Below are 26,400 nucleotides of genomic sequence, written 5' to 3' on the forward strand. Positions count from 1 at the left end.
ATCAACTCTGACTAGCTTCCCTGTCCCTGCTAAAGAAAAACATCCCCATAACATGATGCTGCCACCACCATGTTTCATGGTAGAGATAGTGTGCTCAAGGTGACGTGCAGTGTAAGTTTTCCACCACACATAGCGTTTTGCTTTTAGAAGATCAATTCTGGTCTCATCTGACCAGAGCACAACTTTCCACATATTTGCTGTGTCCCCGACATGGCTCCTATCAAACTGCAAATGAGACTTCTTACGACTTTCTTTCAACAATGGCTACCTTCTTGACACTCTTCCATAAAGGCCAGATTTGTGGAGTGCACAACTAATAGTTATCTTGTGGACAGATTCTCCCACCTGACCTGTGGATCTCTGCTCTGCTCTGAGTTACCATGGGCCTCTTGGCTGCTTCTCTGATTAATGCTCTATTTGCCCAACCTGTCAGTTTAGATGGACAGCCATGTCTTGGTAGATTTGCAGTTGTGCCATACTTTCTATTTTTGGATGATGGATTGAACGGTGCTTCTGGAGACGTTCAAAGCTTGGGATTTTTTTTATAACCTAACCCTGCTTTCAAGTTCTCCACAAGCTTATCCCTGACCTGTCTGGTGTGTTCCTTGGCCTTCATGATTCTGTTTGTTCACTAAGATTCTCTAACAAACCTCAGAGGGCTTCACAAAACAACTGTATTTATACTGAGATTAAATTGCACACAGGGGAACTCTATTTTCTAATTAGGTGACTTCTGGAGGCAATTGCTTCCACTAGATTTAAGTCAGGGGTATCAGAGTAAATGGGGCTGTATAGAAATGCATGCCATGCTTTTCAGACATTTATTTGTAAACAAGTTTGAAATCCATTTATCATTTTCCTTCCACTTCACAATTGTGTGCATCTTTGTGTTGGTCTATCACATAAAATCCCAATAAAATACATTTACATTTTTAGTTATAACATGACAAGATGTGGAAAATTTCAAGGGGTGTGAATACTTTTTCAAGGCACTGTATATCACTGAAGGCCTACAACACAGTCTAAATAGGCCAATGTTGCTTTGAGAATGCTGGTATCCCAGCACAAACCTGCTGCACTTTGGCTAATAAAACCATAAATTCCAAATCCTGACACTCTTTTCTAATTTTTGATAGAGTTAAAAAGGCTTAAAACATTTGCTAGTTTATTTTTTGGACATGCTTGAGAGATTTCCTTTTAAAGTTAAACTCCAGGCACCATTATTTTACCTGACTTATTTTACATGTTTTTTGTTTTTATGGTTAAGTCCCGAATAGGGCAAAACGGATCTGAAGAGTTCCCTACAGGTGAAGAACAGGACTTGAAACCATCTTTTACTCATTTTATTCACTTTCATGCAATCGGGAGTCGATGTCTGTGTGCAGACGGCTGCTATTTTCCTGAAACCATGATTTTACAGATGTAGATGTGCTATACGTTTGTTACCTCTACAATGTAGGATTTATTTTTTCTTTCCTATTTTTTTTTCATCAGCATAAAAAATGTGCTTTCAGCTATGTCTTTTGGTACAGCTTCTGTTGTCCTTCTGCACCCCGCCAACACCAGCACTGGCTGGCTATATACTGTAAGTTTTAAACACAGCTTGTGTTGGGGCCTCGGGGTCACCACAGGCTGTGTTTTGTGAAAGGGCAAACCGTACACAAAGGCAAAGACACGACACGCTGGTGCCAATCATAGCTGCAGCGCTGATGTCAGCAAAGAGCACAAGTTAAAAAGAAGCAGTACCAAAGGGCACAACTAAAAACATGTTTTTATACTGATGGAAAAAGGAATAAAAAATATCCTACAATGCAGAGGTAAAGAGCACATCTACACATCGTAAAATCTTGGTGTCTAAAATCTCTCAAATGTGTAACAATATAAACCTAAATACCTAATGTTCTAAGCATATCTTAATTTATCAAAAAAGGCAGGATTTGGGATTTTAACTATTGTTAGCCCTTGTACACACGGTCGGACATTCCGACATTCCGACATGTTGTCGGATAATCCGACCGTGTGTGGGCTTCAGCTGATTTTTTCAGTTGGAATGTCCAACCCAACCGACAAAGTTTGAGAGCTGGATATAAAAAATTTCCGACAACATGATCCAATCGGACTTTGTTCAATCGTTTGTAGCGAATTCCAATTGGACAAAGTGCAACGCATGCTCAGATCAAATTCCTAGACCAAAGCTATTGGCTACCAGCCTGAACTTAGTCCTGTCGTAACTAAATAACGTCATCAAGTTACGAATGATCGGATTTTCCGACAACTTTGTCCGACCGCGTGTATGCAACACCAGTTTCGGACAAAATCCAATGGATTTTGTTGTCGGAATGTCCGACTGTGTGTACAAGGGCTAGCCTTCTAATTGCAAGAGGTATAAACAAACGTACCCCAGCAAAGGTACCTTGTGCTGATGTACCTGAATTCCCAGCTTTTATTAAATAAGTACTTATATGCTTAAGATTAGTGGTGTTCTGCTTTGACCCACTAATGGAGCCTTGGCACAGATGTCCTTTACGGCGATATATTAGTCCATATGCCTTAAGGCTAGACAAGCTAGGCTCCTGGCACTGGGGGTGTAAAGAATGATTCCCTGTTTTAAAGACGCAGTAATAGAAACCTCTGCATAAATTCTCAACCCAAATATTACTCTAGACTTAAATAAACCTCTTCCAAAGAACTCAATTATTTCTTTGCTGCATATAATTACCACCTATGCCAGGATCCTGTTTGTGCCTTTGCCCAGCTCCTACAATGAAATCATATAGGCAGAAACTTACTAAGACTGGTGCATGCCGAATATGATGCAGCTGTGCATGGTAGCCAATTATCTTCTAATTTCAGCATGTTCAATTAAGCTTTGGCAATAAATCCTTGAAGCTGGTTTCTGTGCAAAGCTGCATCAGAGATTGCACTCTACAGTTTTAGTAAATCAACCCCATAGTGAGATCTTGGAACTAGAACAAACTGACCTTTATTTTATTTTTCGACAACAATGGTCCGACGGACCTGTTTTATCGGACAATCAGACCGTCTGTATGCTCCATCAAACAATTGTTGTTGCTTTTTCAAAGGACAAATGTTCGCTGTGCATGCTCTCAAACTTTTTGACAACAAATGTCTGATGGAGGATAATCCGATCATGTGTACACAAGCCCAAAGTACAAACACGCATGCTCAGAAACAATGCTAAACATCAGCCAACAATAGGAGAAGTTGCCCAAAGGGTGGTGGTAAAGAGCTGAAAAAAACACATGATTTGGAGACAGTTGGCTGAAAATGTTCTGCTGTGTGTATGCAGAACAAGTTCAAAGCTGATGCCCATTCGGACCAAAATCCACCGAAAAGTCTGATGCAAGTCCGATCGTGTGTATGAGGCTTAAGATCCATGAAAAGAAATGCACTTGCTCTGTTAGGCTCACTTCTCTAGATTCTAAGAGAAGAACATGGATTGTTCCACTATTATTTTTTGGGGTGCTGAGATTATTATGCTGTCCACGCACTGATTAATTTTGCTTCTTTTTTTTTTTCCACATTAGATTGGAATTTTCCATCACATTTTCCAGTATTTTGTTTCAGTGTCATCACATGCTGTTTTTGTTCAGTTCATCCCAAATTAAGTTTACAATTTAATTCACAGTATTTTTTATTCGTTTTATTTATTTTTTTCTAAACACTTCTAAACACAAAAAAAAAAAAAAAAATGAATTATACCACACAAGCTGCAACTATATTCAAAACAAACGACATCTTACTGACCTGACGTTTGCTATTCAATTTGAAAAAACGATTGGAATATTGCCCAGACATGCCAAGATTTTTCATAGATAATGAAACACATGGATCATTCACATGATCAAACCATTGGGTTGAAACTTGTGTACATTGGTAAGGTTCTGTTGAAAATAACTTGAAGTCCTAAAACAATGGCAGACAGACATTTGCTATCCCAGAAAACAGCAAAGTTTCAGTTCATGCCACAACATGAAAAATGTACGTCCGCAATAGATGACTTTAGGACAAAACTATATGAGATGTTTTCAGTTCTTTGAGCCAGACGACTTGAAAAATCACCCATGACTGGTTACCGATTGCCCCAATTAATTCCATGTTCATTTAGTGGTTGATAGACAACTGTGTGTGGGCTCCACCAGTCCAGTGATTCCATCAGTCATTTCTATAGTAATATTTAGTCACGCGGCTTTGAAAAACATAAAAAACTATCCATGTAGTTTAGGCCTAAGGTTTATTTAAAACATACACAAGGCAAGAGAACATCCCCATAGCTACAGAAGGCCAAAATTACCTGAAATTAATATATTGTTTAGTTTTTTAGTTTAGTTTGTTAGTTTCTTTTAGCTCACAGGGGGTTGATTTACAGAAACAAAGAAGTCTGGAGCAAAAGTGGAGCAGCTGAAAGCAACCAATTCAATTTTATCTGTCCAAAGAAAATACTTTAGTTGCCATGGGAAGTAGCTCCAATTGTGCTCCAATTTTCTTAGATTCCATTGGCAAGATACCGAATCTCAAGATACCAAATTCCCCCATAATGTGCCATTGCAAAGACCAAGAGATGGTAGCATTCTCCCATATTAGACTCTCTGAAAGAAAGGGACACTCTGAAAGAAGGGGGGGGGCATAACGAGGGGGCATATATGGAACTGGGAACAAAATCTTTGAGGACAAGAAAGTGCAGGTGACTAAGCCCTATAGTGTCCAGCTATAACTAAAACATCCATTGTAGGAGGTACTGGCCTTCGTTAAAACGTAAACTTTCCTTTGCTTAAATAATACAGTATAAAACACAGCCCAGTCAAATCACCACCTATAATTTATCGTGATCTTCAAGAAATTAGCCCCACTTTTTTTATTTTTTTATTTTTTTATATCTTAATGCTACATCCTAATAAACAGCCATAGTACTTCCTCTGTCAATTTGAATTATAACACTGCTGTGTCTTGCAACAGGATCAGAGCTAATGCCCAAAGCCCTTTCTACCAGGATAGTGGGAGGTATATGGTGGTTTTTCACCCTGATCATCATCTCTTCTTATACGGCAAACCTGGCTGCCTTCCTGACAGTGGAAAGGATGGAATCTCCGATTGATTCAGCAGATGACTTGGCCAAACAAACAAAAATAGAATATGGGGCTGTCCGAGATGGCTCAACCATGACCTTCTTTAAGGTAAGGTGGTCATTGAACTTCTTTCATTTTCTTTTAAAAATTGGGAGCTACTAAAATGTAATACCTCTATTCTGTGTTTAAAGCTGAACTCTAGGCAAATTAAGAAAGATTAAGCAATATAGTCATGTATTCATTTAAAAAAAAAACATCCCCAGCATGAAAACAAACCCAAGGAAATCTAATGGTAAGGCAGAAAGCTTGAAAAACAGTTTTGATTTATTGTGGAAGGGTAAGTCATTTAAAGCTGAAGCAGAAGGGCTTCCCAGTTAGGACCTTCTAAGTTTATTCCTCCCTACATCTATGTAGTAATATGGCAGTGTACCCATGTTTCCTGGCTTCCTTCACAACTAAACCAACTTTGATTCTTGAGGTCCTGCAGTAGGTTAACAAATGAATGCATATAGTTTTCCGCTATGTGCCATATATAGCTGCCTCTCTGTAATGCCCTGTACACATGACCTGTTTTCCCGTTGGAGTAAACTCTGAAGGGTTTTCCGACGGAGTTCCGATGGAATTCCACTGAAACTGTCTTACGTACACACAATCACACCAAGTCCAATCGTCAAGAACGCGGTGACATACAAAACGTACGACAGATTGAGAAAAAGGAAGTTCAATAGCCAGTATCCAATAGCTGCCATCTCGTACTTGCTTCAGAGCATGCGCCGTTTTTGGTCCGTCGGAACAGCATACAGGAGAGCGGTTTTCCCGATAGGAATTGGTTCAGTTGAAAATATTTAGAACATGTTCTATTTCTAGGTCCGTCAGATGAGGCATACACACGATCGGAATATACGATGAAAAGCTTCCGTCTGACTTTTTCTGTCGGACATTCCGCTAGTGTGTACGCGGCATAAGACCATCCCTCATTTTCAATTGAATCACATCCTTTGCTCAACTGTAACTGTGGAGTAATAATTAAAAAAAATGTAATGTATTTTTAAATGGCTTTGAGTATGTTTCTGAATTTTACTTGCTATAAGCCCCCTCGAATCCCCTGTAGAGCAGGGCTCAGATCAGGAGGGGGAGAGCAGGGTTCAGACTGGGGGAGAGAAGGGGAGGCACTAGAAACCAATCAGATGTGCTGAAGTGTACTTGTGATAATTAGGAGCGTGCTGACAAGAGAACAGAGCAGAGTGAACAGAGGGAGTTCATTATTTCACTTATCAGTCACAGTCGCTGGGGGCAAGGAGTTGTTGCTTTTCTGCAGCAGAGAAAAATCAGGTCACCAAACAGGCTTTGTTATGAGGCAGGACCTTCTAAAAGTCAAGACTGGCTGAACAGAATTAGAAATCCTTTGACAGGTAAAATAGCTCCTGTATATGTATTTAAAGAGGAACAGCAGCACAATTTGTAATAAATATATACTGTGTTTCTGTACTTGCCAAATATGCTGCAGAAATCTCCCTCCACCGAGTCTGGCTGCAACTATTTTAACTGCGGACAGCTGAAGATGCTGCCTGTTCACTTCCTGGATTTGCACAGACACACAGAGGCACACCTGCAGCTCTCATTGGCCCTCTTATGACCCATCCTCCCTCCTTCCTGGCAAACTCTCATGAGAGTGAGAGAAAGAGCTGTGGATGATGTCATAAGCCTAGGCGTTTTACCGGACAAGAAACAGGAAGTGGGCTGTATAAGGTATTTACTGGCAGAAAAAAAATGTTTTACTATCCAAAGTTAAAACAACAAGGGCAGAAGATTTAATAGATGAAAAGATAAAACAATTACTGAAGTTCTGCTTTAATCTATGTATTTATCTGTTTGCCTAGAGTTCAACTCTTAAAGAGATTAATAAAGTTTACGTGATCTACCCTTTTCTAATGTGAAGTTAAGGTGTCTGTACTTTCATCTGGGGAAGCTATCACGGTGGCCCTCCTGATCTGCAATTCTGGTTAAAGTTCCTTTCTGGTATCTGCCTCAAATTTTCTACTCCTGGCTTGTATTTGGCTTGTCTGCCAAGCTGTGCTTCTGATTGGTTACCTGTGAATAACTTTGGTTCTTATGTGCCACCTGTCCTGACCTTTATAATAATTTTTTGACTATGCTCATCTGCTTACTGCCCTGGCCCTCATCTCTGATTTGATTCCCAAGCTACATTTATCTGTGGACTGCCCTAACCCTCATCCATAACTTTTTGTCTGTTTGTCTGCTGACTGCCTTCATCCTTGGTTCCATGACTATGCTTGTTGGTTTGTTACCATCATCCATAATTTCTTTACTATGCTTTCCTGCTAACTGCTGATTGTCCTCATCCCTGATTCCTTGACTATGCTTGTCTACTAACTACTGACCGTCTTCATTCCCAATTTCTTGACTGTGCTTGCCTGGCATCTGCCCTCATCCTGATTCCACAACTATGCTTGTCTACTAACTGCTGACTGCCCTCATCCTGATTCCTTAAGTGTGCTTGTCTGTTGACATTCCCCATTGCTGATGCCTTGAAAATGTGCTTCTGCAAACTTCGCTGACCTCAGTCCTAACCTGCTTGCATTTCAGTGGCACCACTTGGTACTTTGCTTTCCAACTATTAGCTATTGCCAGCCTGCCAATCTCATTGACTGTACCCCAGGAGTTGTTATGTAGTGAATTCCACCTGACCTTCAGAGACTCTGGTGGGGGGCTGGCATTTTTAGAGCATGTGCACTAAGCCAGCAGGGATATTACATTGTTGCCTCCTTCAGGAACAGTGATTGATGTGAATGGATCTATGTATGCTATGAAGAGCTGCATAATGTTACTGTCATTATAAATAATATGTCTTACAGAAGAAATGCCCTGAAAATGTCTTTTTACTCATAAAGGCCACGATAGACCTTAGAGGTTGTCGGTGGTGGGAAAACAACATGCAGCAAGGTTTTCCAATCTGCCCATCTACTCCACTCCCTGACAAGCCTTAAGTGGGGATGTCTGCTGCTGCCTCCTGCTTTGGAAGCTGTGAATGTCGATCCTTCTAAAATAACCTTCCTAAGTCAGGTTTTCTGATCCTCTTTTCTTTTACAGTGCAGTAAGTCCTGAATTCATCATTAAAGTAGCAGCTGTCAGCTGTGCATTGTGCATCTGCAAACCAAATAAAAAAAAAGTAGATGCATAATGGAGAAATTTATGAGACATAGATGAAAAAGCTCAAAATAATATAGCTGAGATGTTCATTGTATTTATACAGTGCTGATATAAAGCATTGCTCTAAGAATTTATACATTGCGTTGATGAATAATGGCCAGTACAATTTTCTCCCACTTTTCAAGGACATTTTACATTTATTTGTCATTTTCACTGTAAGCAAAAAAGGCACCTTTTCATAAATTCTGCTTAAATCACACATACACCTGTATTAAACTACATCAGCACATATCCAGGTTAGAAAAATGTCATTGTTCTGCAAAACTGGTTTTCAGGAAACCACTGAACTCGAATGACTATTCCAGTTTGCTTTAAATGATGTTTAACTAAAGCATCCTCAGCCATATAATTAGGGGATGTCAGGATGGAAATGAAGGTGCATGTGCTCATAGCAAGCTCCAAGTCCCCTTCGCACCTGGAAGGTTAAACAATGGTATGCCTGATTTGTCTAATATTAGAAATTGCCTTCTTTACTTTGCTAGCTACCATTATAAGGAGTAGAGTACCCAGTAAAAAGTCCTTAGCATTCAGGAAAGACATGGATGTTGATCTGAAAAATAACTTTTCAAAGACAACTAAGCTTTATCCCAGCAGCATAAAATGCAAGATTATATTTAGGGTTACTATATCAATCATTTAAAGAATCAAAACAGTCATAGAGAAAAAATATGGTCTACCCACCTCCAGTGCTAAGACATAATGGATGGAGGCTGAGGGACTATGCTGGCTGTACATGTATTGTTGCTGTATTTTACCATCTTTCAACCTATCAATTGGAACAAATTGAAGATAAAAGAGTGGCCCCTGCTTCCCTTTCTCTTCTAATATGTCTACAGTTTTACCCACTACATGTTCCCCTTTCTTTCTTTATTGGTCTCTCTCTCTTTTTTTGACCACTTGCCATCCCATCTCTTCTCTGTATTCCCCCACACTGTCTCATCTCTAATTATCCCTCTTTCCCACTCTCTTTTACCTCTCACTCTCACCCATTCTTTCTTTGTCATACTTCTGTCCTCTTTCTCCCATCTCATTTTTCTTCCCCTCCTTTATGTTCGCCTCTCCTTGCCTCTGCTCTCCTCTCTTTTCCCCTCCTTTCTCCTCCCCTCCTGTACTTCCCCTTACTTCTGATCCTCCTTCTTCTTCTCCTTTCTCCCTTCTTCCTTCTATTCCTGTCCTTCGCTTTTTGCCTCTGCTCTTTTGTTTTCTCCTCCACTACTCTCCTCTCTTATTTCCCCTGCTTACTCCTTCTTTTCTTCTCCTTACTATCTTCTCAATTCCTTTCTCCACCTCTTTCTCTCATCTCCCCTTCTTTCCCCTTGTCCCCCTTCTTTTTTTATCTCCCCTTCTTTTTTTATCTTCTTTATTCCCCTTAGCCTACTTTCTTCTCTGTTGGACTCCCTTTCCTTCTCCTTTTGCCTCCCCTTTACTCTCCTCTCCTCCCCTCCTACCACTCTCTTTGTCCCTCTCTTTGTGAGCAGGGTGCAGCCTGGTGTGTCTGTGAACAGAGATAACACAGGGGCAATATAAATGGCAACAGTATATTTAAAGGAAGTCCCATTAAGGTACAACCAAGCCACAGCCATCCAGGGCCACTTACAGTTCTCTCCAGCTCTAAGCACTTTCCTGAACAGACAGGGAACCTGTTCCTATGCTCAGTGATCACAAAAATTCTCGCCAAACTCGGAAGCCAGTGTCTTAAAAAGGCCCTGACCGAAGATGGCCACAGGGACAGTCAGGGTACCCCTGAGGACAGCAGGAAGTCATTGAGGAATAAAGTTCCTCACCCCTTCCTTACCCTTCTGCTCCACCACTAGAGCCTAGCGCCACTTACAGAATAGAGTACAGTCTGCACCTGCCTATACCCCTCTACCCTCTCCTCTTTCTCCTTTCTTCTCCCATATTGTCCTTTTTTATCCCCTTGTCCACTCTCTTCTCATTTACCTATCCTTGTTTCTCAATTCCCCCCTCCCTGCTTATCTTTCCCCAACCCTCTTCTCCTCTGATTACTCCTCTCCCCTTTGCTTCTCTCCCCCTACTTTCCTCATCGTTGCCCCCCCTACTCCTCTATCAGGTACCTGGGAGCCTGATATAATGGGGAAGGCCTCTCTTACACCTCTGACGCTGGGCCCCTGATTGTGTCGACAGGAGGCGCAGGAGTACAGAGTGGCATGAGTGGCTGTATGTCTTGGTAGCTGCAGGGCAGGTTCCATGCTGGGCAGGAGAAGTTCCAGCAAGCAGGTGGGCAGTGGGTACTGGTGATAGCAGGCAGAGTAGCAGAGTCAGGCAAGCCACGTTATACACAGACAGGATGGATTAGCTACAGGGCACAGGCAGGAGCATGGTCAGGAAACAAGCCAGGTCTTTAACCGATCAGTAAAGCAGGAGCCAAAGGAGCAGACAGAAGTGGAGGTCAGGGGACAAGCCAAGGTCGATGCAGGAGGAGTTCAGCGAATGGTCAAGACAAGCTGGGTCCGCAACTGGAAGCAGGATACAGATTCACAGGGTCACATGTTACACAGGAGGCTGAAGACAAAGCAGCACTGATCCTGAGCGCTGGCTGAGTTTAAATAGCCCATTTGATGTCAGCATCTGTCACAGGTTCACGCAATGCCGGCCCGCATGAGAATGCACGACAGCTCGTATGTGCACGCGAGTATGCGCATGGGCATATTCATTAGCCAGTGCCCAATTCTTGCGAGCAGGAAAGGGAACATGTTTTAGCCGGTGCACAGAAGGCCTTTCCTTACATCCCTTTTCCTTTCCTCTTGCCTATTTTCCTCTCCTCTTCCCTCACCTCTGCGAACCCCCCATACTCTTATTCTTTCCCCTACCTTCTGTTCTTCTACTCTCCTCTTCCCTTCACTACTCTTATCTTCTCTGCTCCCCTCCAACTCCTATCAGATACCATCCTCTTCCCTGCCCAAACAAACTATTTGCATTACTAAGTGATTCAACCCCTGTGTGTGCTGTATCATACTCTACAGCTGTGGCGAATGGCACAAATATAAATTTTCACAAAGTCTGCTACCTACATTTTTATGATGGCAATTTGCATATACTCCAGAATGTTATGAAGAGTGACCAGATTAATTGCAAAGTCCCTCTTTGCCATGAATTTGAACTTATTCCCAAAAAATAACCATTGCATTTCAGACCTGCCACAAAAGGACCAGCTGACAGCATGTCAGTGATTTTCTCATTAACACAGGTGTCAGTGTTGACAAAGGACAAGGCTGAAAATCATTCTGTAATGCTGAGTGAGTTAGAAAAACAGACTGGAAGTTCTAAAAGGAGGGAGGTGCTTGAAATCATTCCTCTTCCCTCCACTTTCCTATCTGTTCTTCCTTTTCCTTCCCAACCTATACCTAGATATCCCATTACCTAATGTTGATCCCCTTGCTGATTCTATTTCCTTTTCTTTCACAATACAACTATCGTCCTTTCTTTTTCTCTCCCACTACATGCTTCTCTTTTCTTGCCCTGCCATTGATTTTTGTCATCTTACCTCACTCCCTTCCATCTTCCGTATCTCCCCCTAAACACAACCCAACACTTTATTATGTTTATTTTATCCTCTAAGCCCTTGTACACACGGGCGGAGAATGCGTCGGAATGTGTCCTATCGGACCGTGTTGTCGGATAATCCGACTGTGCGTGGTATGCATCAGACTGATTCAGTCGGAATATCCATCGGACCCAATTTTCCAACTTGTTGGAAATATTTCCCGACCAACTGGGCCGATCGGACCAAGTGCCACGCATGCTCAGATCAAATTCCTACATCAAAGCTATTGGCTACTAGCCTGAATGTAGTCCCATCGTAACGAAATTACATCATCACGTTCTGAAAGATCGGATTTTTCGACAACTTTGTCCGACCGTGTGTATGCAACAGTTTCGGACAAGATCCGACGGACAAAATCCGACGGATTTGGTTGTCAAAATCTCTGGTCGTGTGTACAGGGGCTTACGCTTTTCTTTTTTTTTTTTTTTTCCTTTAACTCTCTCTCTCTTACACTCGATTCTCTCTCTAGACACCTCTCCTTTTCTCCATTTCTTTCTTTCTCACTATCCTCCACTACTTCTTATTTTTTCTCTTTCTTTTTACTCCGTGTACAGCTTTGACTTCTTTTAATAAAATATTGACATTTTCTGGTGAGAGCGCAGCTATAGATACGCAAAAATGACAATCCAGTTTGTTTTCATTGGTGAGTTCATATGGAGCAGTCATGATAGAATGTTTTATACTGAGATTTTATAGTATAGTGAGACAGATGGAGTGGTTGTCCTCAAACACCTCTAAATCAAAAAGTAAGACTGAATATTCCTAAACTATTTATTAGTTGTCTTTTGAAAAACAAAGCAATTTTTCCATGTAATAGATGTTTTGCACCAGACAGATCTCTAATAGCTGGTTGTACTCTTTTCAGAAATCCAAGATTTCTACCTATGAAAAGATGTGGGCGTTTATGAGCAGCCGGCAGCAGACAGCGCTGGTGAAGAACAATGATGAAGGCATACAGCGGGTACTCACCACAGATTATGCGTTGCTCATGGAGTCCACCAGCATTGAATATGTCACACAACGAAATTGTAACTTGACCCAAATTGGGGGCCTCATTGACTCAAAAGGATATGGAGTTGGTACGCCTATTGGTAAGTCTTCGTCAAATGTTGCCTTGATTTACAGGAATGCAACAGTGGCCCAAGCCTTGGGAAATATATTTTTAGGGCAGCTAAAGATTTTTTTTACTGCTTTCAATTATAAAGCGGTACAGATAAGCAAGAGACTTGTGATTTTCTGTTTGAAAAAAATACTTGACACAGGACGAGATATCAACCTGATACTGCGTTTTGTTTGAACGTTTGATTAAATTATGATGGACAATTTTTCTGGCACTTATCTTTGAAAGATCTTTCTTCCAGCAATCTCTCTTAAATGAACAGATTTGAAATTGCTTGATGCTTTAGACTTTATACTATTTGTATGGGTAAATTGATGTTGAAAAATAACAGTACAAAAAAAAGGTGACTCCAGTAAATATGGCCTTACAGTGAGTATGGAGACCCCCATGGTTTCTCCAAAAATGACTGCACTCTTTGGGCATTAACCATAACAGGCACAAGGTAAACCTGACTTTACTATCAAGGTATTTACAGTACATTTTATTGTGTATTTTAGAACACCCTTGCATTTTTGATTACACTTGATTTAGGCACTGAACCTGGCCATATTTTAGACCATTGCAGCACTAGAGTTGGCCACTGGAGAGGAAAGCACAAGAACCTGAAACCTCCTAGTAAATCTTCCCTAGTTTATTCCATTTGGCTTTTATATGGTTATTTTTTGGCAATTGGGGTAAAGAAAACAGGAGCAAGAGTGAATGTCTCATCCACAACAACCACTCCGGGTTCATCTTTAATAAAGGATAGCAAATACCCAAATAATATTGTAATGTGAAGAGACCTGGGGGCTGGTTGAAAAGATCTACTACTAAAATAAAATAAAAATAAGATTGCATTTTTCTAGGCTCTACTAAAGCTTACAGAAATGGAGAAGAGCGAATAGAATGTGTTTTATGTGGGGAAGTTCTTAGCAATGAAAGCCTTATATTTTACAAGCAAAAAATGCATTTTTTTAACAAAAGACCCACAGCATGAAAACAATCCCAAGGAAATCTTTAATGGCAAGGCAGAAAGCTTGAAACACAGATTTTTCTTTATTGTGGAAGGGTAAGTCATTTAAAGCAGAAGCAGCACGTAGGACAGTTGCTGTATGTAGCTAGCTAGCTTCATACCGCAAGCTTAGGAAACATTGTTCTGCAATCCTTGCCCCCCCAAACAAACAATGTATTATGAATGCAAAGCTCAATTAATTGGCTTTTCTGACGTTTTGGTAGAAATGTGCAGTATAGTAACAGTTTTCATATTTGGGTCCTCAGATTAAAAAGCTTAAAGAGGAACTGCAGTCTGCTCACATAATTTGTAATAAAAATAGGATTTTTAAAACGGCTTACCTGTAAAATCCTTTTCTTTGATGTGCATCAGAGGACACAGAGCCATAGTAAGTACTATGTGTGTTATTTCGGACCGACAGGTGATGGACACTGGCATGCCCCTAAGGTGTGTACTCCCCTATATAACCCCTCCCATTACTGGGAGATCTCAGTTTTGTAGCCAAGAAATACAAGTGTATTTCAAAGAAAAGGATTTTACAGGTAAGCTGTTTTAAAAATATTATTTTCTTTCCTTACATCAGGGGACACAGAGCCATAGTAATAACAATGTGTGATGTCCCATAGCAATGGCAACTGAAGGTGGGGGGGGGGACACAACAAAAAAGAAAGGAAGTCAGAGGACTCATAGTGTAGCCTGCAGCACACTGCACCCGAAGGCAATATCCTCATGACCTTTAACATTGATTTGATAAAATCTGGTAAACGACAACGTATGAACTGAAGACCAAGTCACAGCCTTACAGCTCTGAGCTATAGAGGCCTGATGATGCACCACCCAAGAGGCACTTATCTCCCTGGTTGAGTGTGCTTTAACATGAAAAGGGGGAATTTTCTTCTTTAAACCATAAGCCTGAATAATGACTTGACAAATCCACTTGGAAATAGGGGATTTTGACGCTGTCTGTCCTCTCTTGGGACCATCTGGCAGTATGAATAAAACATCTGTTTTATGAACCTGAGTGGTCGCCTTTAAATATACTCTGACTGTTCTCACTACATCAAGGGAATGTAGTGCCTTTTCTTCCCTAGATCAAGGCTCTGGGAAGAAAGAAGGAAGAACAATATCTTAGTTTAAGTGAAAACCTGTCACCACCTTTGGCAGGAATTTAGGATGAGGATGTAACACCACCTTATCCTTATGCATGATCAGATATGGCTCTTTACAAGACAGAGCTGCTAGTTCTCATAGTCTTCTAGCAAAAGAAATGGCAACCAGAAAGACTATCTTTCTAGTCAAAAGAACCAAGGGAATTTCACATAAAGGTTCAAAAGGCTGTTTCTGCAAAGCCGATAAGACCAAATTCAAATCCCAAGGATTTAGAGGTGCCTTGATAGGGGGATTGTTCTGTGTTACCCCCCTGAACAAAGCTACACACTAAAGAGTGAGAAGCCAGAGGCCATTGAAAAAATATTGACAAGGCCGACATCTGGCTCTTGATAGTATTCAAGGCCAGATTAATTTCTAATCCCATTTGCAGGAAATCAAGGATCCTACCTATGACATATTTCCTGGGGTGCCAACCCCTGGATCCCCCCCAGGAAACATATGCCTTCCAGTAAATGACCCTGGAAGCCGGCTTCCTGGCATTAATCAAGGTAGATACTACTATTACTGAAGGAGACAACCCCTGATCCTTTAGAATGCGGGTCTCAATAGCCAGACCATTAAATTTAGCGACTGTAAGGTAGGATAGAATACCGGACCTTGCGCAAGAAGGTCTGGCCATAATGGCAGAGTCCAAGGGACTCCTACAGCCATCTTTATGATCTCGGCAAACCAAGATTTTCTGGGCAATGCTGGGGCCACCAGAATCACCTCCTTTTGTTTCTGCTTGATTCTGCGAAGAAAATGCGGAAGAAGCAGAACTGGAGGAAATGCATAGATCAGAGAAAACTGATTTCATGGGAAGACTAATGCGTATGTTCCGCAAGCTAGCGGATCCTTTGTACTCGACACAAAGTTGTCGACCTTGTTGTTGAATCTGGATGATAAATGGTCTACGTCCAGAGTACCCCATCTCTAACATATCTCTAGGAAGATGTCGGGGTGAAGAGACCATTCTCCCGGAAATAATTGTTGGTGACTCAGGTAGTCCGCCTGCTAATTCTCTATCCCTAGAATGAAAACTGCCGATAGGCAAGGGACGTTGTGTTCTGCCCAAGACAGGATTTACATCTTTTTGGGCTGCACGACTCCTCGTGCCCCCCTGGTGATTGATGTAAGCCACAGCCATGCCATTGTTGGACTGAATCCTGACAGGACAGTCCCTCAGTCTGACCGTCCAGAACTTTAGAGCCAGATGAACTGCCCGAATCTCCAGAATGTTGATAGGCAAGGTCCTTTCCAACTTGGACCACTTCCCCTGGACAGAATCCTTTTCCAGCCCAGAAGGTTGGCATCCGTAGTCACCACTTTCCAAGAGACTGGTAGAAATGATTTTCCCTTTTGAAGGTTGCTGGATATCAACCACCAATTTAGGCTCTGATGCACATCGGGAGCCAGACGAATTAGAAAATCTAAGGCCTGAACCTTCTTGTTCCAGGCCAACAAGATTGCGTTTTGTAGCAATTTTGAATGAAACTGCACATAAGGGGCGGCCTCGAAGGAGGCCACCATTTTTCCCAATAGTCTCATGCACAACCGAATGGAAGGCTTTTTCTTTGCCTTGATGAGTTGAATTAGCTCTACAATGGAACTGATTCTTTTCTGGGGTAGAAATGCCTTTTTCCTATGGTATCTATGACCAGACCCAGGTACTGTAATCTCCTTGATGGTTTTAAGGAGGACTTTTCTAGGTTGAGAATCCAGCCTAGAGATTCCAGGTAGTTTACCGTTGTGACCAGACTGTGGTTTAGCCCTGAAACTGAATGATCTATTAAAAGCAGATTGTCTAAGTAGGCTAGGACCATTATTGCCCTGAGCCCTTAATATGGCTAAAGGAGGCACCAGAATTTTTGAGAACACCCGTGGTGCTGTGGCTAGACTGAATGGCATTGTCACAAACTGAAAATTATGATTTTCTACTTCGAAGTGCAGAAATTTCTGGCGAGCAGGAAATATTGGCACGTGGAGATATGCATCCTTGATATCGATAGAAGCCAAAAATTCCCCTCCTTGGAGGATGGCTACAACCGACCAGATTGACTCCATGCGAAAGAATCGCATGTTCAAGTGCCGATTCAGATCTCTGAGATCTAGAACAGGTCTTACTTCCCCGTTTGGCTTTGGAACTGTAAAGAGGTTTGAATAAAAACCTGTGCCTTGTTCCTCTAAGGCAGTGATGGCAAACCTTGGCACCCCAGATGTTTTGGCACTACATTTCCCATGATGCTCTGGCACTCTGCAGTGTAGTGGAGCATCATGGGAAAGGTAGTTCCAAAACATCTGGGGTGCCAAGGTTTGCCATCACTGCTCTAAGGGAACTTCTGATATCACTGACTTGGATAATAGATGATCCAGTGTTAGGAGAGCCTTCTTCTTCTCTGGAACCTTGGGAACATTTGACCTTAGAAACCGAGGAGATGGAAAAACTCGAAACTCTAGTTTGTAACCTAGAGAAACGGCAGAAGCCACCCATCTGTCTTGACATGTGGGCCTGTTCATCATCTCCTCAAACTGTTCCTTAATGGACTGGAATACGCCAATTGTGGCACGAACCGGCTGCGCTACTGAACTTGCTAAAGCCATGTGGTTTTTAGAAAGAAGCTCCAACTTTTTATCTGCTGGATCCTTTAACATGAGCACATTATCAACCGGACATGTGAGATTCTTATTCACTGAGGCAAGCGCAGCATCAACCGCTGGAACCCCCCATTTCTTATAGAAATCTTCTTCCATAGGATAAAGTGTGCAGAATCTCTTATGCCGTGTACACATGATCGGACTAGCCGGTGGACTTAGTCCAGTGGACAAACCTCCGGACTTTGAAGCGGAGGCCTGCCGGACTTTCCGAACGAGCGAACCTGCCCACACACGACTGGACTTTTCCGGACTTGGTGCAGCGGACAAACCGCCGGACTATGACGGGAGTCCGCCGGACTTTTGAAATGAACGGACTTGCCCACACACGGAGGAAAGTCCGTTAATTTTGAATGTGGCTCCAGGTAGACGGGACTAGCGAAGGAACTCAATGTCGCCGCCTTTGGCGAGAAGGTGGCGACAGAAGACCGGGCCACCGCTAGTAAAAGAGCTGGAAGAAGAAAGCGGAGGCCCGACAAGAAGAACCGAAGAGGGGGACAAGACCCCCAAAGAGGGGGACAAGACCCCCGAAGTCTGAAGAAGAGGCGGCGGCGACAGAAGACTGGGCCACCGCTAGTAAAAGAGCTGAGAGAAGAAAGTGGAGGCCCGGCAAGAAGAACCGAAGAGGGGGACAAGACTCCCGAAGTCGGAAGAAGACCCACAGCGGTGGCGACAAAGAAGAAGAAAGCTGGGCTCCTCCGCTAGTAAAAGAGCTAGCAGAAGATAGCAGAGAAGTTCGGCGAGAAGACCCCCCAAGATGGAAGACCACCGGGGCTGTGCAATAAATTATTTTAAAAACTTTTTTTACCAGGTGAATGGGTAGGGGTACATTGTACCCCATACTCATTCACATAGGGTGGGGGCTGGTATCTGGGGGCCCCCTTATTAAAGGGGGATCCCGGATTCCGATAAGCCCCCTGCCCGCAGACCCCGACAACCAACGGTCAAGGTTGTCGGGAAGAGGCCCTTGTCCTCATCAACATGGGAACAAGGTGCTTTGGGGCACCCCCCATGTTGGGGCACGCGGCCTGGTATGGCTCAGGAGGGGGGGGGGCGCTCGCTCGTCCCCACCTCCTTTCCTGACCGCCGGGCTGCGTGCTCGGATAAGGGTCTAATATGGACCTTGGGGGGGACCCAAATGCTGTTTTTTCAGCGTAGGGCTTCCCCTTTAAGTCCATACCAGGTGATGGGGCGATGTGTCAATCTCACCGTTGAAGGCAGCAACATTGACCTCCTTCGCTAGTCCCGTCTACCAGGAGCCGCCTTCAAAATGAATGGACTTTCCTCCGTGTGCGGGCATGTCCGTTCATTACAAAAGTCCGGCGGACTAGCACACAGACAGCCGGATTGTCCGCCAGACTGCCGAGTCCAGCAGACAATTTTGAGTCAAAACTTCTTTCGAAGTCCGCCGGACTTTTGGGGAAAAAAAGTCCGCCGGAGCCCACACACGGGCGGATCGCCAGATAGTCCGATTGTGTGTATGGGGCATCAGGCGGATAATATTGTTTATCTGGATGTTCCCGTTCAGCATACATAAGCTTCCTTAGCCATGTATGAATACAAAAGGCATGCCCAGACAGAAGAAGGTTTTAATGATCCTAACTTAGACATGGGATCATCAGCAAAAAGGTTGAACAAACCAACTTAGTAAGAGAGTGCACAAGCAACCTGTCTTTGATGTTACTCCTTCTATATTAGGATCCTCAGAAGAGGATAAACCAGTATCTTCCAAATCTTTGGGAAGATCTGCCTGATCCCCAGCATCCTGAACCTCCAAAGGGGGGTCTTGAGCACTAGATGGGGATCTGCAACGTTTAACCCCACTATGGAGGGATAAAATAGCATCAATCTTATTTTCCAAATTGGCAATGGTAGAAGACAAAACCTCTTGTGTAACATACTCAGGGGCTGAAACGTCTTGTGCGACTGCAAGCACAGTTTCCCTTGATGGCTCAATCTGACCGGCCGCAACACTCTCAGAGGAGGATGACATTCTTTTGGAAATGGTTTTAGTTTGTTGTGTAACCATTGACCTCTTAGAACCCTTAGAGGAGTTCCTGGTCCCTTTGCCACTCATAGCTTAAAAGCAGCAAAGCATCTTTGGCACTACGAGCAAAAGAAAGCAAACCTGCTAGGCTATAGTACAGCACAATAGCTGCTATTAATCCCAGCCTCTTACAGTACAATGTGTCCAAGGGAAATGCCTGTGTCACCAAACCTGATCCAGCCACCTCTTTGCTCTGTCCCTCCACCTGAATCAAAGGTTCAATGGCCATTTACCATCAAATCTTGGGTAAGAACCTCCTTTTTCACCTCAGCCAGGGCATTGAAAATAGGTTGTGGATAGGTATTCCAGCATGACAATGATCCAAAACACACAAGGCCAAGGAAACAAAGGTGTGGCTCAAGAAGAAGCACATTTAGGTCCTGGATTGGCCTAGCCAGTTGTCCTGTCCCATTAGCAGAAAAACACCCCCAAAGTATAATGTTTCCATGTCCAGACCTTAATCCCATAGAAAATATGTGGAGAGAGCTGAGGGTTCGAATGTCAGCCTTGAAAACTTAATGACTTGGAGGGGATCTGCAAAGAGGAGTGGGACAAAATCCCTCCAGAGATGTGCGCAAACCTGGTGGCCAACTACAAGAAACATCTGACCTCTGTGATTGCCAATAAGGGTATTGCCACTAAGTACTAAGTCATGTTTTGCGAAGGGGTCAAATACTTATTTCACTCATTTAAATGCAAATTAATTTATAACATTTTAAAATGCGTTTTTCTGGATTGTTTTTGTTGTTTTTCTGTCTCTGACTGTTAAAATAAACCTACCATTAAAATTATATACCGATCATTTCTTTGTCAGTGTACAAAATCAACAGAGGATCAAATACTTTTTTCCCTCACTATAGTCTACTTCCTCAATGTGCCATATATAGCTGCCTCTCTAGGACCATCACTCATTTTCAATTTAATCACATCCTTTCCGCAACCGCAACCTTTGTGGAGTAATAAGTAGACTGCCATCATTTGACTTTTTATGTGAACAATACACAGACAATAGAAAATCAGTTGTTTTCATTAGACTGTTTTCCCATCAGTGCTTATTTATGCATTGGAGAAAAGACCAGCATGTTGCATTTGGCTGGCATTCAAGTCAGTTGAAATGAAGCCTTTCAAAAATGCAACACATGTTATTGCCTGGCAAGCCATGTCAACTCAATGCACATTAAAACATACATTTTGATGTAAATTAGCTCTTGGTACATACAAGGTGTAGCTTTATTGGCATATACAGTAATTGTGCTTGCAGGGGTATAACTAGAAATTACAGGACTTCATAGAAACATGTTAATGAGAAGCACAACTTGTTTACCCCATTCCTTTTCAAGTTAAACCTCTGATATTTTTTCACCTCTATTAACAAACCCCTCTAGCACTAGTAGCCAGTGGCCTATATAGTACACCTCTTCATACCTCCTACTAACTGCTCTCTGCACTGGCATACCTCCCCACCTCCACCACCACCACCGCCAACACTACCCCCATATCCACCCCTATTGCATGGCTGGTCATCGGAAAGCCTTACTATTAAAAACTGTTAGTGACCTCATAACCGACTCTTTACATTGGCTGTCACTGGGAGGAAGAATGCCCTCTTTTATTGGTGGCCAGTGGTGATGTGCCAATTACATTGTTTATCAGTGGAAAAATGACCTGTTACTGTACTGGTGGTCAGCGAGAGAAAGAATGCACCCTTACATTGATTGTCAGTAAATTGGAAAATTCACGTTTATTTTGGTGGTCAGTAGGTTGAAAACTGCCTTCTTGGATTGGTGGTCAGTGGAAGGAGGGATATTCCCATGCTTTGGTGTACAGTACGAGCAGGAATGACACTTTACATTTGTAGTCAATCTGCAATTGCCCCCTTTACAATGATGGTCAGTGTAGTGTCCCCTTACATTGGTCGTCAGTGAGAGGACAAATGCCCGCTTACTTTGTTGGGCAATGGCAATCCAAATATCTGCCTTACTTTGGTGGTCACTGGAAAGAAGAATGCCCTTTTACTGGTGGTCAGTGGGGGGGAAATTCTTCTAATGCAAGCAAACTGGTATCTGTGGGTAGTTACCTGAGAGAGGAGACACCCTTCTGGTCCCTTCCCACTGATTCTGCCCAATAACGTCATCACCAGAACTTTGCAGGCACTGTTAGGTGGGAGATTAGTCTGCATAGGAACTGTCTGCACTATGTATACCAGCCTGACATCAGAGATGGAAGGGTTCTCTGATTCTGACAGAAATGCATGTGCCTTCTCTCTCATTGTATCAATGTATGTAAATATAATTCCATTCCAACTGGTGTGCTGCCATTTGTGACAAAAAATTTATGTTTCCAGCTATATGCTTTGCTTTGGGAATAAATGATGTCCAGCCCTCACTAGAAATTTAATTTTCCAAATGTATAAATTACGTTCATCTTTTTAATACACTGTTTCTGGGAACTGTTGTTGAAAAATGCTAATACAAGTGACAAGAGTACAAAGACAAATATATTTGTCCCAGAGAAATAGGATTAATGATCAAATACAGTTAACCCTGCTATTTCCATAGTCTTTGATTGTATATTTATCTTACTGATTAATGTTTGTTACATCTTCATGATACATCAATACTGCAAGTCTAAAAAAAGGTGGAGGGACTAAATTAAAACAACTCTGTCGTTAAAATCAAAGTGTGGATAAAGCTGTTCACCGTAAAGAAAATAGTAAGTACTTAAAGAGGAAGTAAACCCTGATGGGTTTACTTCCTCTTTCATTCCCTACAAAGGTAAAGCATAATGGACTACTATGCATCGCATAGTAGTCCATTATTTGTCACTTACCTGACACAGGAGCCAGCAAAGTCACCACTCTCCCCTGTAGTCCGGCGCATCCATCTTCTCGGTGGGTCTTGCTGCTCCGCCGCTGTCATTCGGCGAAGCCGCGATGACGTCACTCCCGTGCATGCGCACGGGAGCCGCCACTCGCGGCATATCGCTGTTGACCACGGCATGCTCAGTGCGCCTGTGCGCCGCTGTCTACGGCGCATGCGCCATAGACAGCGGTGCCTGTCTTTCGGCAAATATCTCCTTAACCACCTTAATCTAGGCTTACCTGTAGGTCAAAGTTGGTTGTAAGGGTTTACAACCACTTTAAAGTAGTACTAAACTTTGTTTAAAAAAAAGTAATGTCATAATGTGTTAGTATACATCGCACATTATGAGAGACTTTCCTTAAAACGAAGCCCTCCAGTGGTGAGCTGTCATTGCTGACAGGGTTTCCATCTTCACTCAATCTTCCTTCCGGGTTCACAGACTCCAGCCGTCTGACTGGCTGAGCCACGTTGACGTCGCTCCCGCACAAGCACACAGGACTCACGGCTTACAGCACAGACCTCTGAAGGAATGGCATGGTATGGCGTCCTTTCAGCGTGCATGCGCCGGTGACATCCCCAGCTGCTGCTTTGTGGAAGATCTCCTAAATGGTACATGTTTAGGAGATAATGATTTTGCCTACGGGTAAGCTTACCTGTAGGTAAAACTGGCAGACACGCGTTTACTCCCACTTTAAAATGATACTAAAGGATCTTTTTTTTATACTTGGGTATACTTTTATACACAAAGGGTCCTTAACCTCCTTTCTGACTCCTTTTCTGTCTCCTGCTGACGATGTCTGCTCCTCCCTCCTCCGGGTGCCTCCTTAGCAAGCCAGGTGCTAAGGAGGCACCCATGCATGCACGCTCCCGAGGGTTGTGTGCATCCATAGACACGCACAGGATAGTTAAGCCACACCCTCAGCTCCCTCCTGACAGGAGTTTGTCTGACAGAGGCAGGAGCTTATGGCTTCGCTGTCCTCAGTTCCTCCTGTCTGAGACAAAGTGAAGGGAGCAATGCTGGAGCTGGGACAGTGTTGGGACAGTGACAGGAGCCAGGTGAGTGTTTAGGTATGGGGGCATGTAGGACGGGTAATGGGACATTTTTAACCTTAATGCAGAGGATGCATTAGAGTGGTTCTAAAGCCTCAATTTTTTTTACCATACACCCAGCCCCCCCCCCCCCCCCCATATTCTTACCTGAGCCTGCATTTTTTGCTGCCCTAAATTTATTAAGTCCGTCTCAAAAACTCCAGCCTTGTGTGCTACTCCAGCTTTGTGTGCTGCCCCAACTTCATTAACTAAGCAAACATTAAATGATGGTGCTGCAGTTTTCTGCTATAATGAATATTATGAATATTACACTCTCCTTTTTTTCCATTGATCTTCCCACAGGCTCACCGTACAGGGATAAAATTACCATTGCCATCTTACAGCTTCAGGAAGAGGGGAAATTACACATGATGAAGGAGAAATGGTGGAGGGGGAATGGTTGTCCAGAGGAGGACAGTAAAGAAGCCAGCGCTTTAGGAGTGGAGAACATTGGAGGGATTTTCATTGTACTGGCTGCAGGACTCGTCTTATCAGTCTTTGTAGCAATAGGAGAGTTCATCTACAAATCCCGAAAAAACAGTGATATAGAACAGGTGAGTGTTCGATGCCTCTGTGATTTACAGGTACGGATGGGGCTGTCCCTACAATAAGACAAGGTAAGACTTCTGCCTTGGTTGGTGTCCTGAGTGCTTGGAAAGATAGGTGTTCACATTACCTCCTGACTGTGAAATGCCATTTTTTCTCCTGTACACTAAGGAAAATTGTACAGCTAGAAAGGGGACATATACGGGAACATAGCATAGGACACAGGGCTTGTGTTGGGTTTACACGTATTAAAAGTACACCAAACATGAGACAATTATGTGGGCTACCATTGCTGACCTCTTCTTCTAAGAATGCTATTTGAACAATGTAGATGTAGAGATAACAGTTTCTTTATTCTTCTTTCTGCCTTTCATTTGTTGTGTATTTGTTCATGGTTCATTCCTTAAAAGCACTGAAGCCAGACATAGCCAGGCAACTATGGTTTTCTAAAAGTTTACAGTAATGGCAGCTACCGTGTTTCTCCCAAGGATTCTGGCATGCCCATCAAATTGTGTGTAACAATAGGTGCCTTTTTTTCAACATGGCTAATTATTTACAGAAACTTACTGGAGATTTATTGGTACCAAATGTTTCATCGTATGAAAATTTGCCATCAATTGTTTACATTTTCTTTGCCTATTCTTATTTGGCACTGATGTACGTATGTTCAGTACCCAATATTTTTTTGGCATACAGTTTTCACCCCCAATAAAATAATACCAATTAAGTCATTTACCCAAAGTCTACTTATAAAAAAACACATTTGCATGGTGTTGCCTTCCGAAAATATCATTACTAGTAGACTCTGAAATATAGAATGCTGAAATTATTTGCAAATCTTAACCCCAACCCCTCCCACCTTCCCGGTACCCTTTTTGGCTATACAATTTGATGGGAAGTCCCATTCACCAACAAAAGGGTCAAGCTTGAATTTTAAAGGAAAATCAAGATTGGCATAAAACGTCATATTTTGCAAAAAAAAATCAGCTGGCTTTGTTTCTAGATCTCCTAACAATATGGATCTCCTGATCAATATGAGGTTTTCTATATAGTCAACCTCTGCATATGCATTTTTTTCTCCATATGCTCACACTGAATTGCCCAAGTTTGTCAAAGATTTACTTTACTCCAAGTCTAAGCCTCCAACCCCTAAGACGAACCTTGAACATTGTTTTAAATATTTAGTGTAGTCTTTAACAAACCCAATTTAACCCCAAATTTCCAGTTTGGCCACCAAAGTATATTAGAACAAATATTATGCTGGCACCGGTGCTAATAATATTCTTAAGACAAAAACTAGTAGTGTGCAGAGACAGTAAAGATGGATGCTTTTGGTGTGAGCTCTTTTGGGTCTCCTTTAGAGATTCTACATTTCCCTTTGGTTCAGCCTCAAAATTCAGTCAAGGGTAGCCAGAATATGCCAGAACAAGCAGTGTTTGGCAAATTCCTTCATGCTCAGCCTTAAAGTTCTTTTTACTAAATTCAACATCAGCATATTTTGTTTGCTGCACATTTTTACTTTTTATTTGCATGTATTGTTTTGTATTGCTTTCCCATTGTTTCAGTTGAATTAGTCTTAGGCTGCTTTCACACTGGGGCGGGAGCAGCGTCGGCGGTAAAGCGCCGCTATTTTTAGCGGCGCTTTACCGTCGTTTTAGCGGCGGTGTGCGGGCGCTAGCGGGGTGGTTTTAACCCCCGCTAGCGGCCGAAAAGGGGTTAAACCGTATTGCCGCAGTGTCCCATTGATTTCAATGGGTACGAGCGGTATAGGAGCGGTGAATACACCGCTCCTTCACCGCTGCAAAGATGCGGCTAGCAGGACTTTTTTCACCGTCCTGCCAGCGCATCGCTCCAGTGTGAAAGCCCTCCGGCTTTCACACTGGAGTTAAAGGGGCCGGTTTTTTTCAGGCGTTACACAGGCGCTATTTTTAGCGCTGTAACGCCTGAATACCGCCCCAGTGTGAAAGCAGCCTTACTGTTATTTTCATTGTGCTGACATTGACTGTTATTTTCATTGTACTTATGTTGTCATTGCCATATTATTATTAATTTATGCATGTTT

The 26,400-nt window shown here is 42.6% G+C and overlaps 1 protein-coding gene across 6 annotated transcripts in view; it reads left to right on the plus strand.

Moving 5' to 3' along the window:
* Window positions 1-26,400, plus strand: part of GRIK1 (glutamate ionotropic receptor kainate type subunit 1) — a 626,279-nt gene that overhangs the window by 548,489 nt on the left and 51,390 nt on the right. For all 6 annotated transcript variants that reach the window (XM_077480009.1, XM_077480011.1, XM_077480010.1 and 3 more), the window contains 3 exons: window positions 4,978-5,195; window positions 12,749-12,974; window positions 24,096-24,346. In XM_077480009.1, the coding sequence (XP_077336135.1) occupies window positions 4,978-5,195; window positions 12,749-12,974; window positions 24,096-24,346 (695 nt within the window). The remainder of the gene's footprint in view (window positions 1-4,977; window positions 5,196-12,748; window positions 12,975-24,095; window positions 24,347-26,400) is intronic.

The sequence above is a fragment of the Lithobates pipiens genome, unplaced genomic scaffold (genome assembly GCF_037356315.1).
Source record: "Lithobates pipiens isolate NorthernLeopardFrog02 unplaced genomic scaffold, aLitPip1_a1.2 Scaffold_16, whole genome shotgun sequence".
NCBI lineage: Eukaryota > Metazoa > Chordata > Amphibia > Anura > Ranidae > Lithobates > Lithobates pipiens.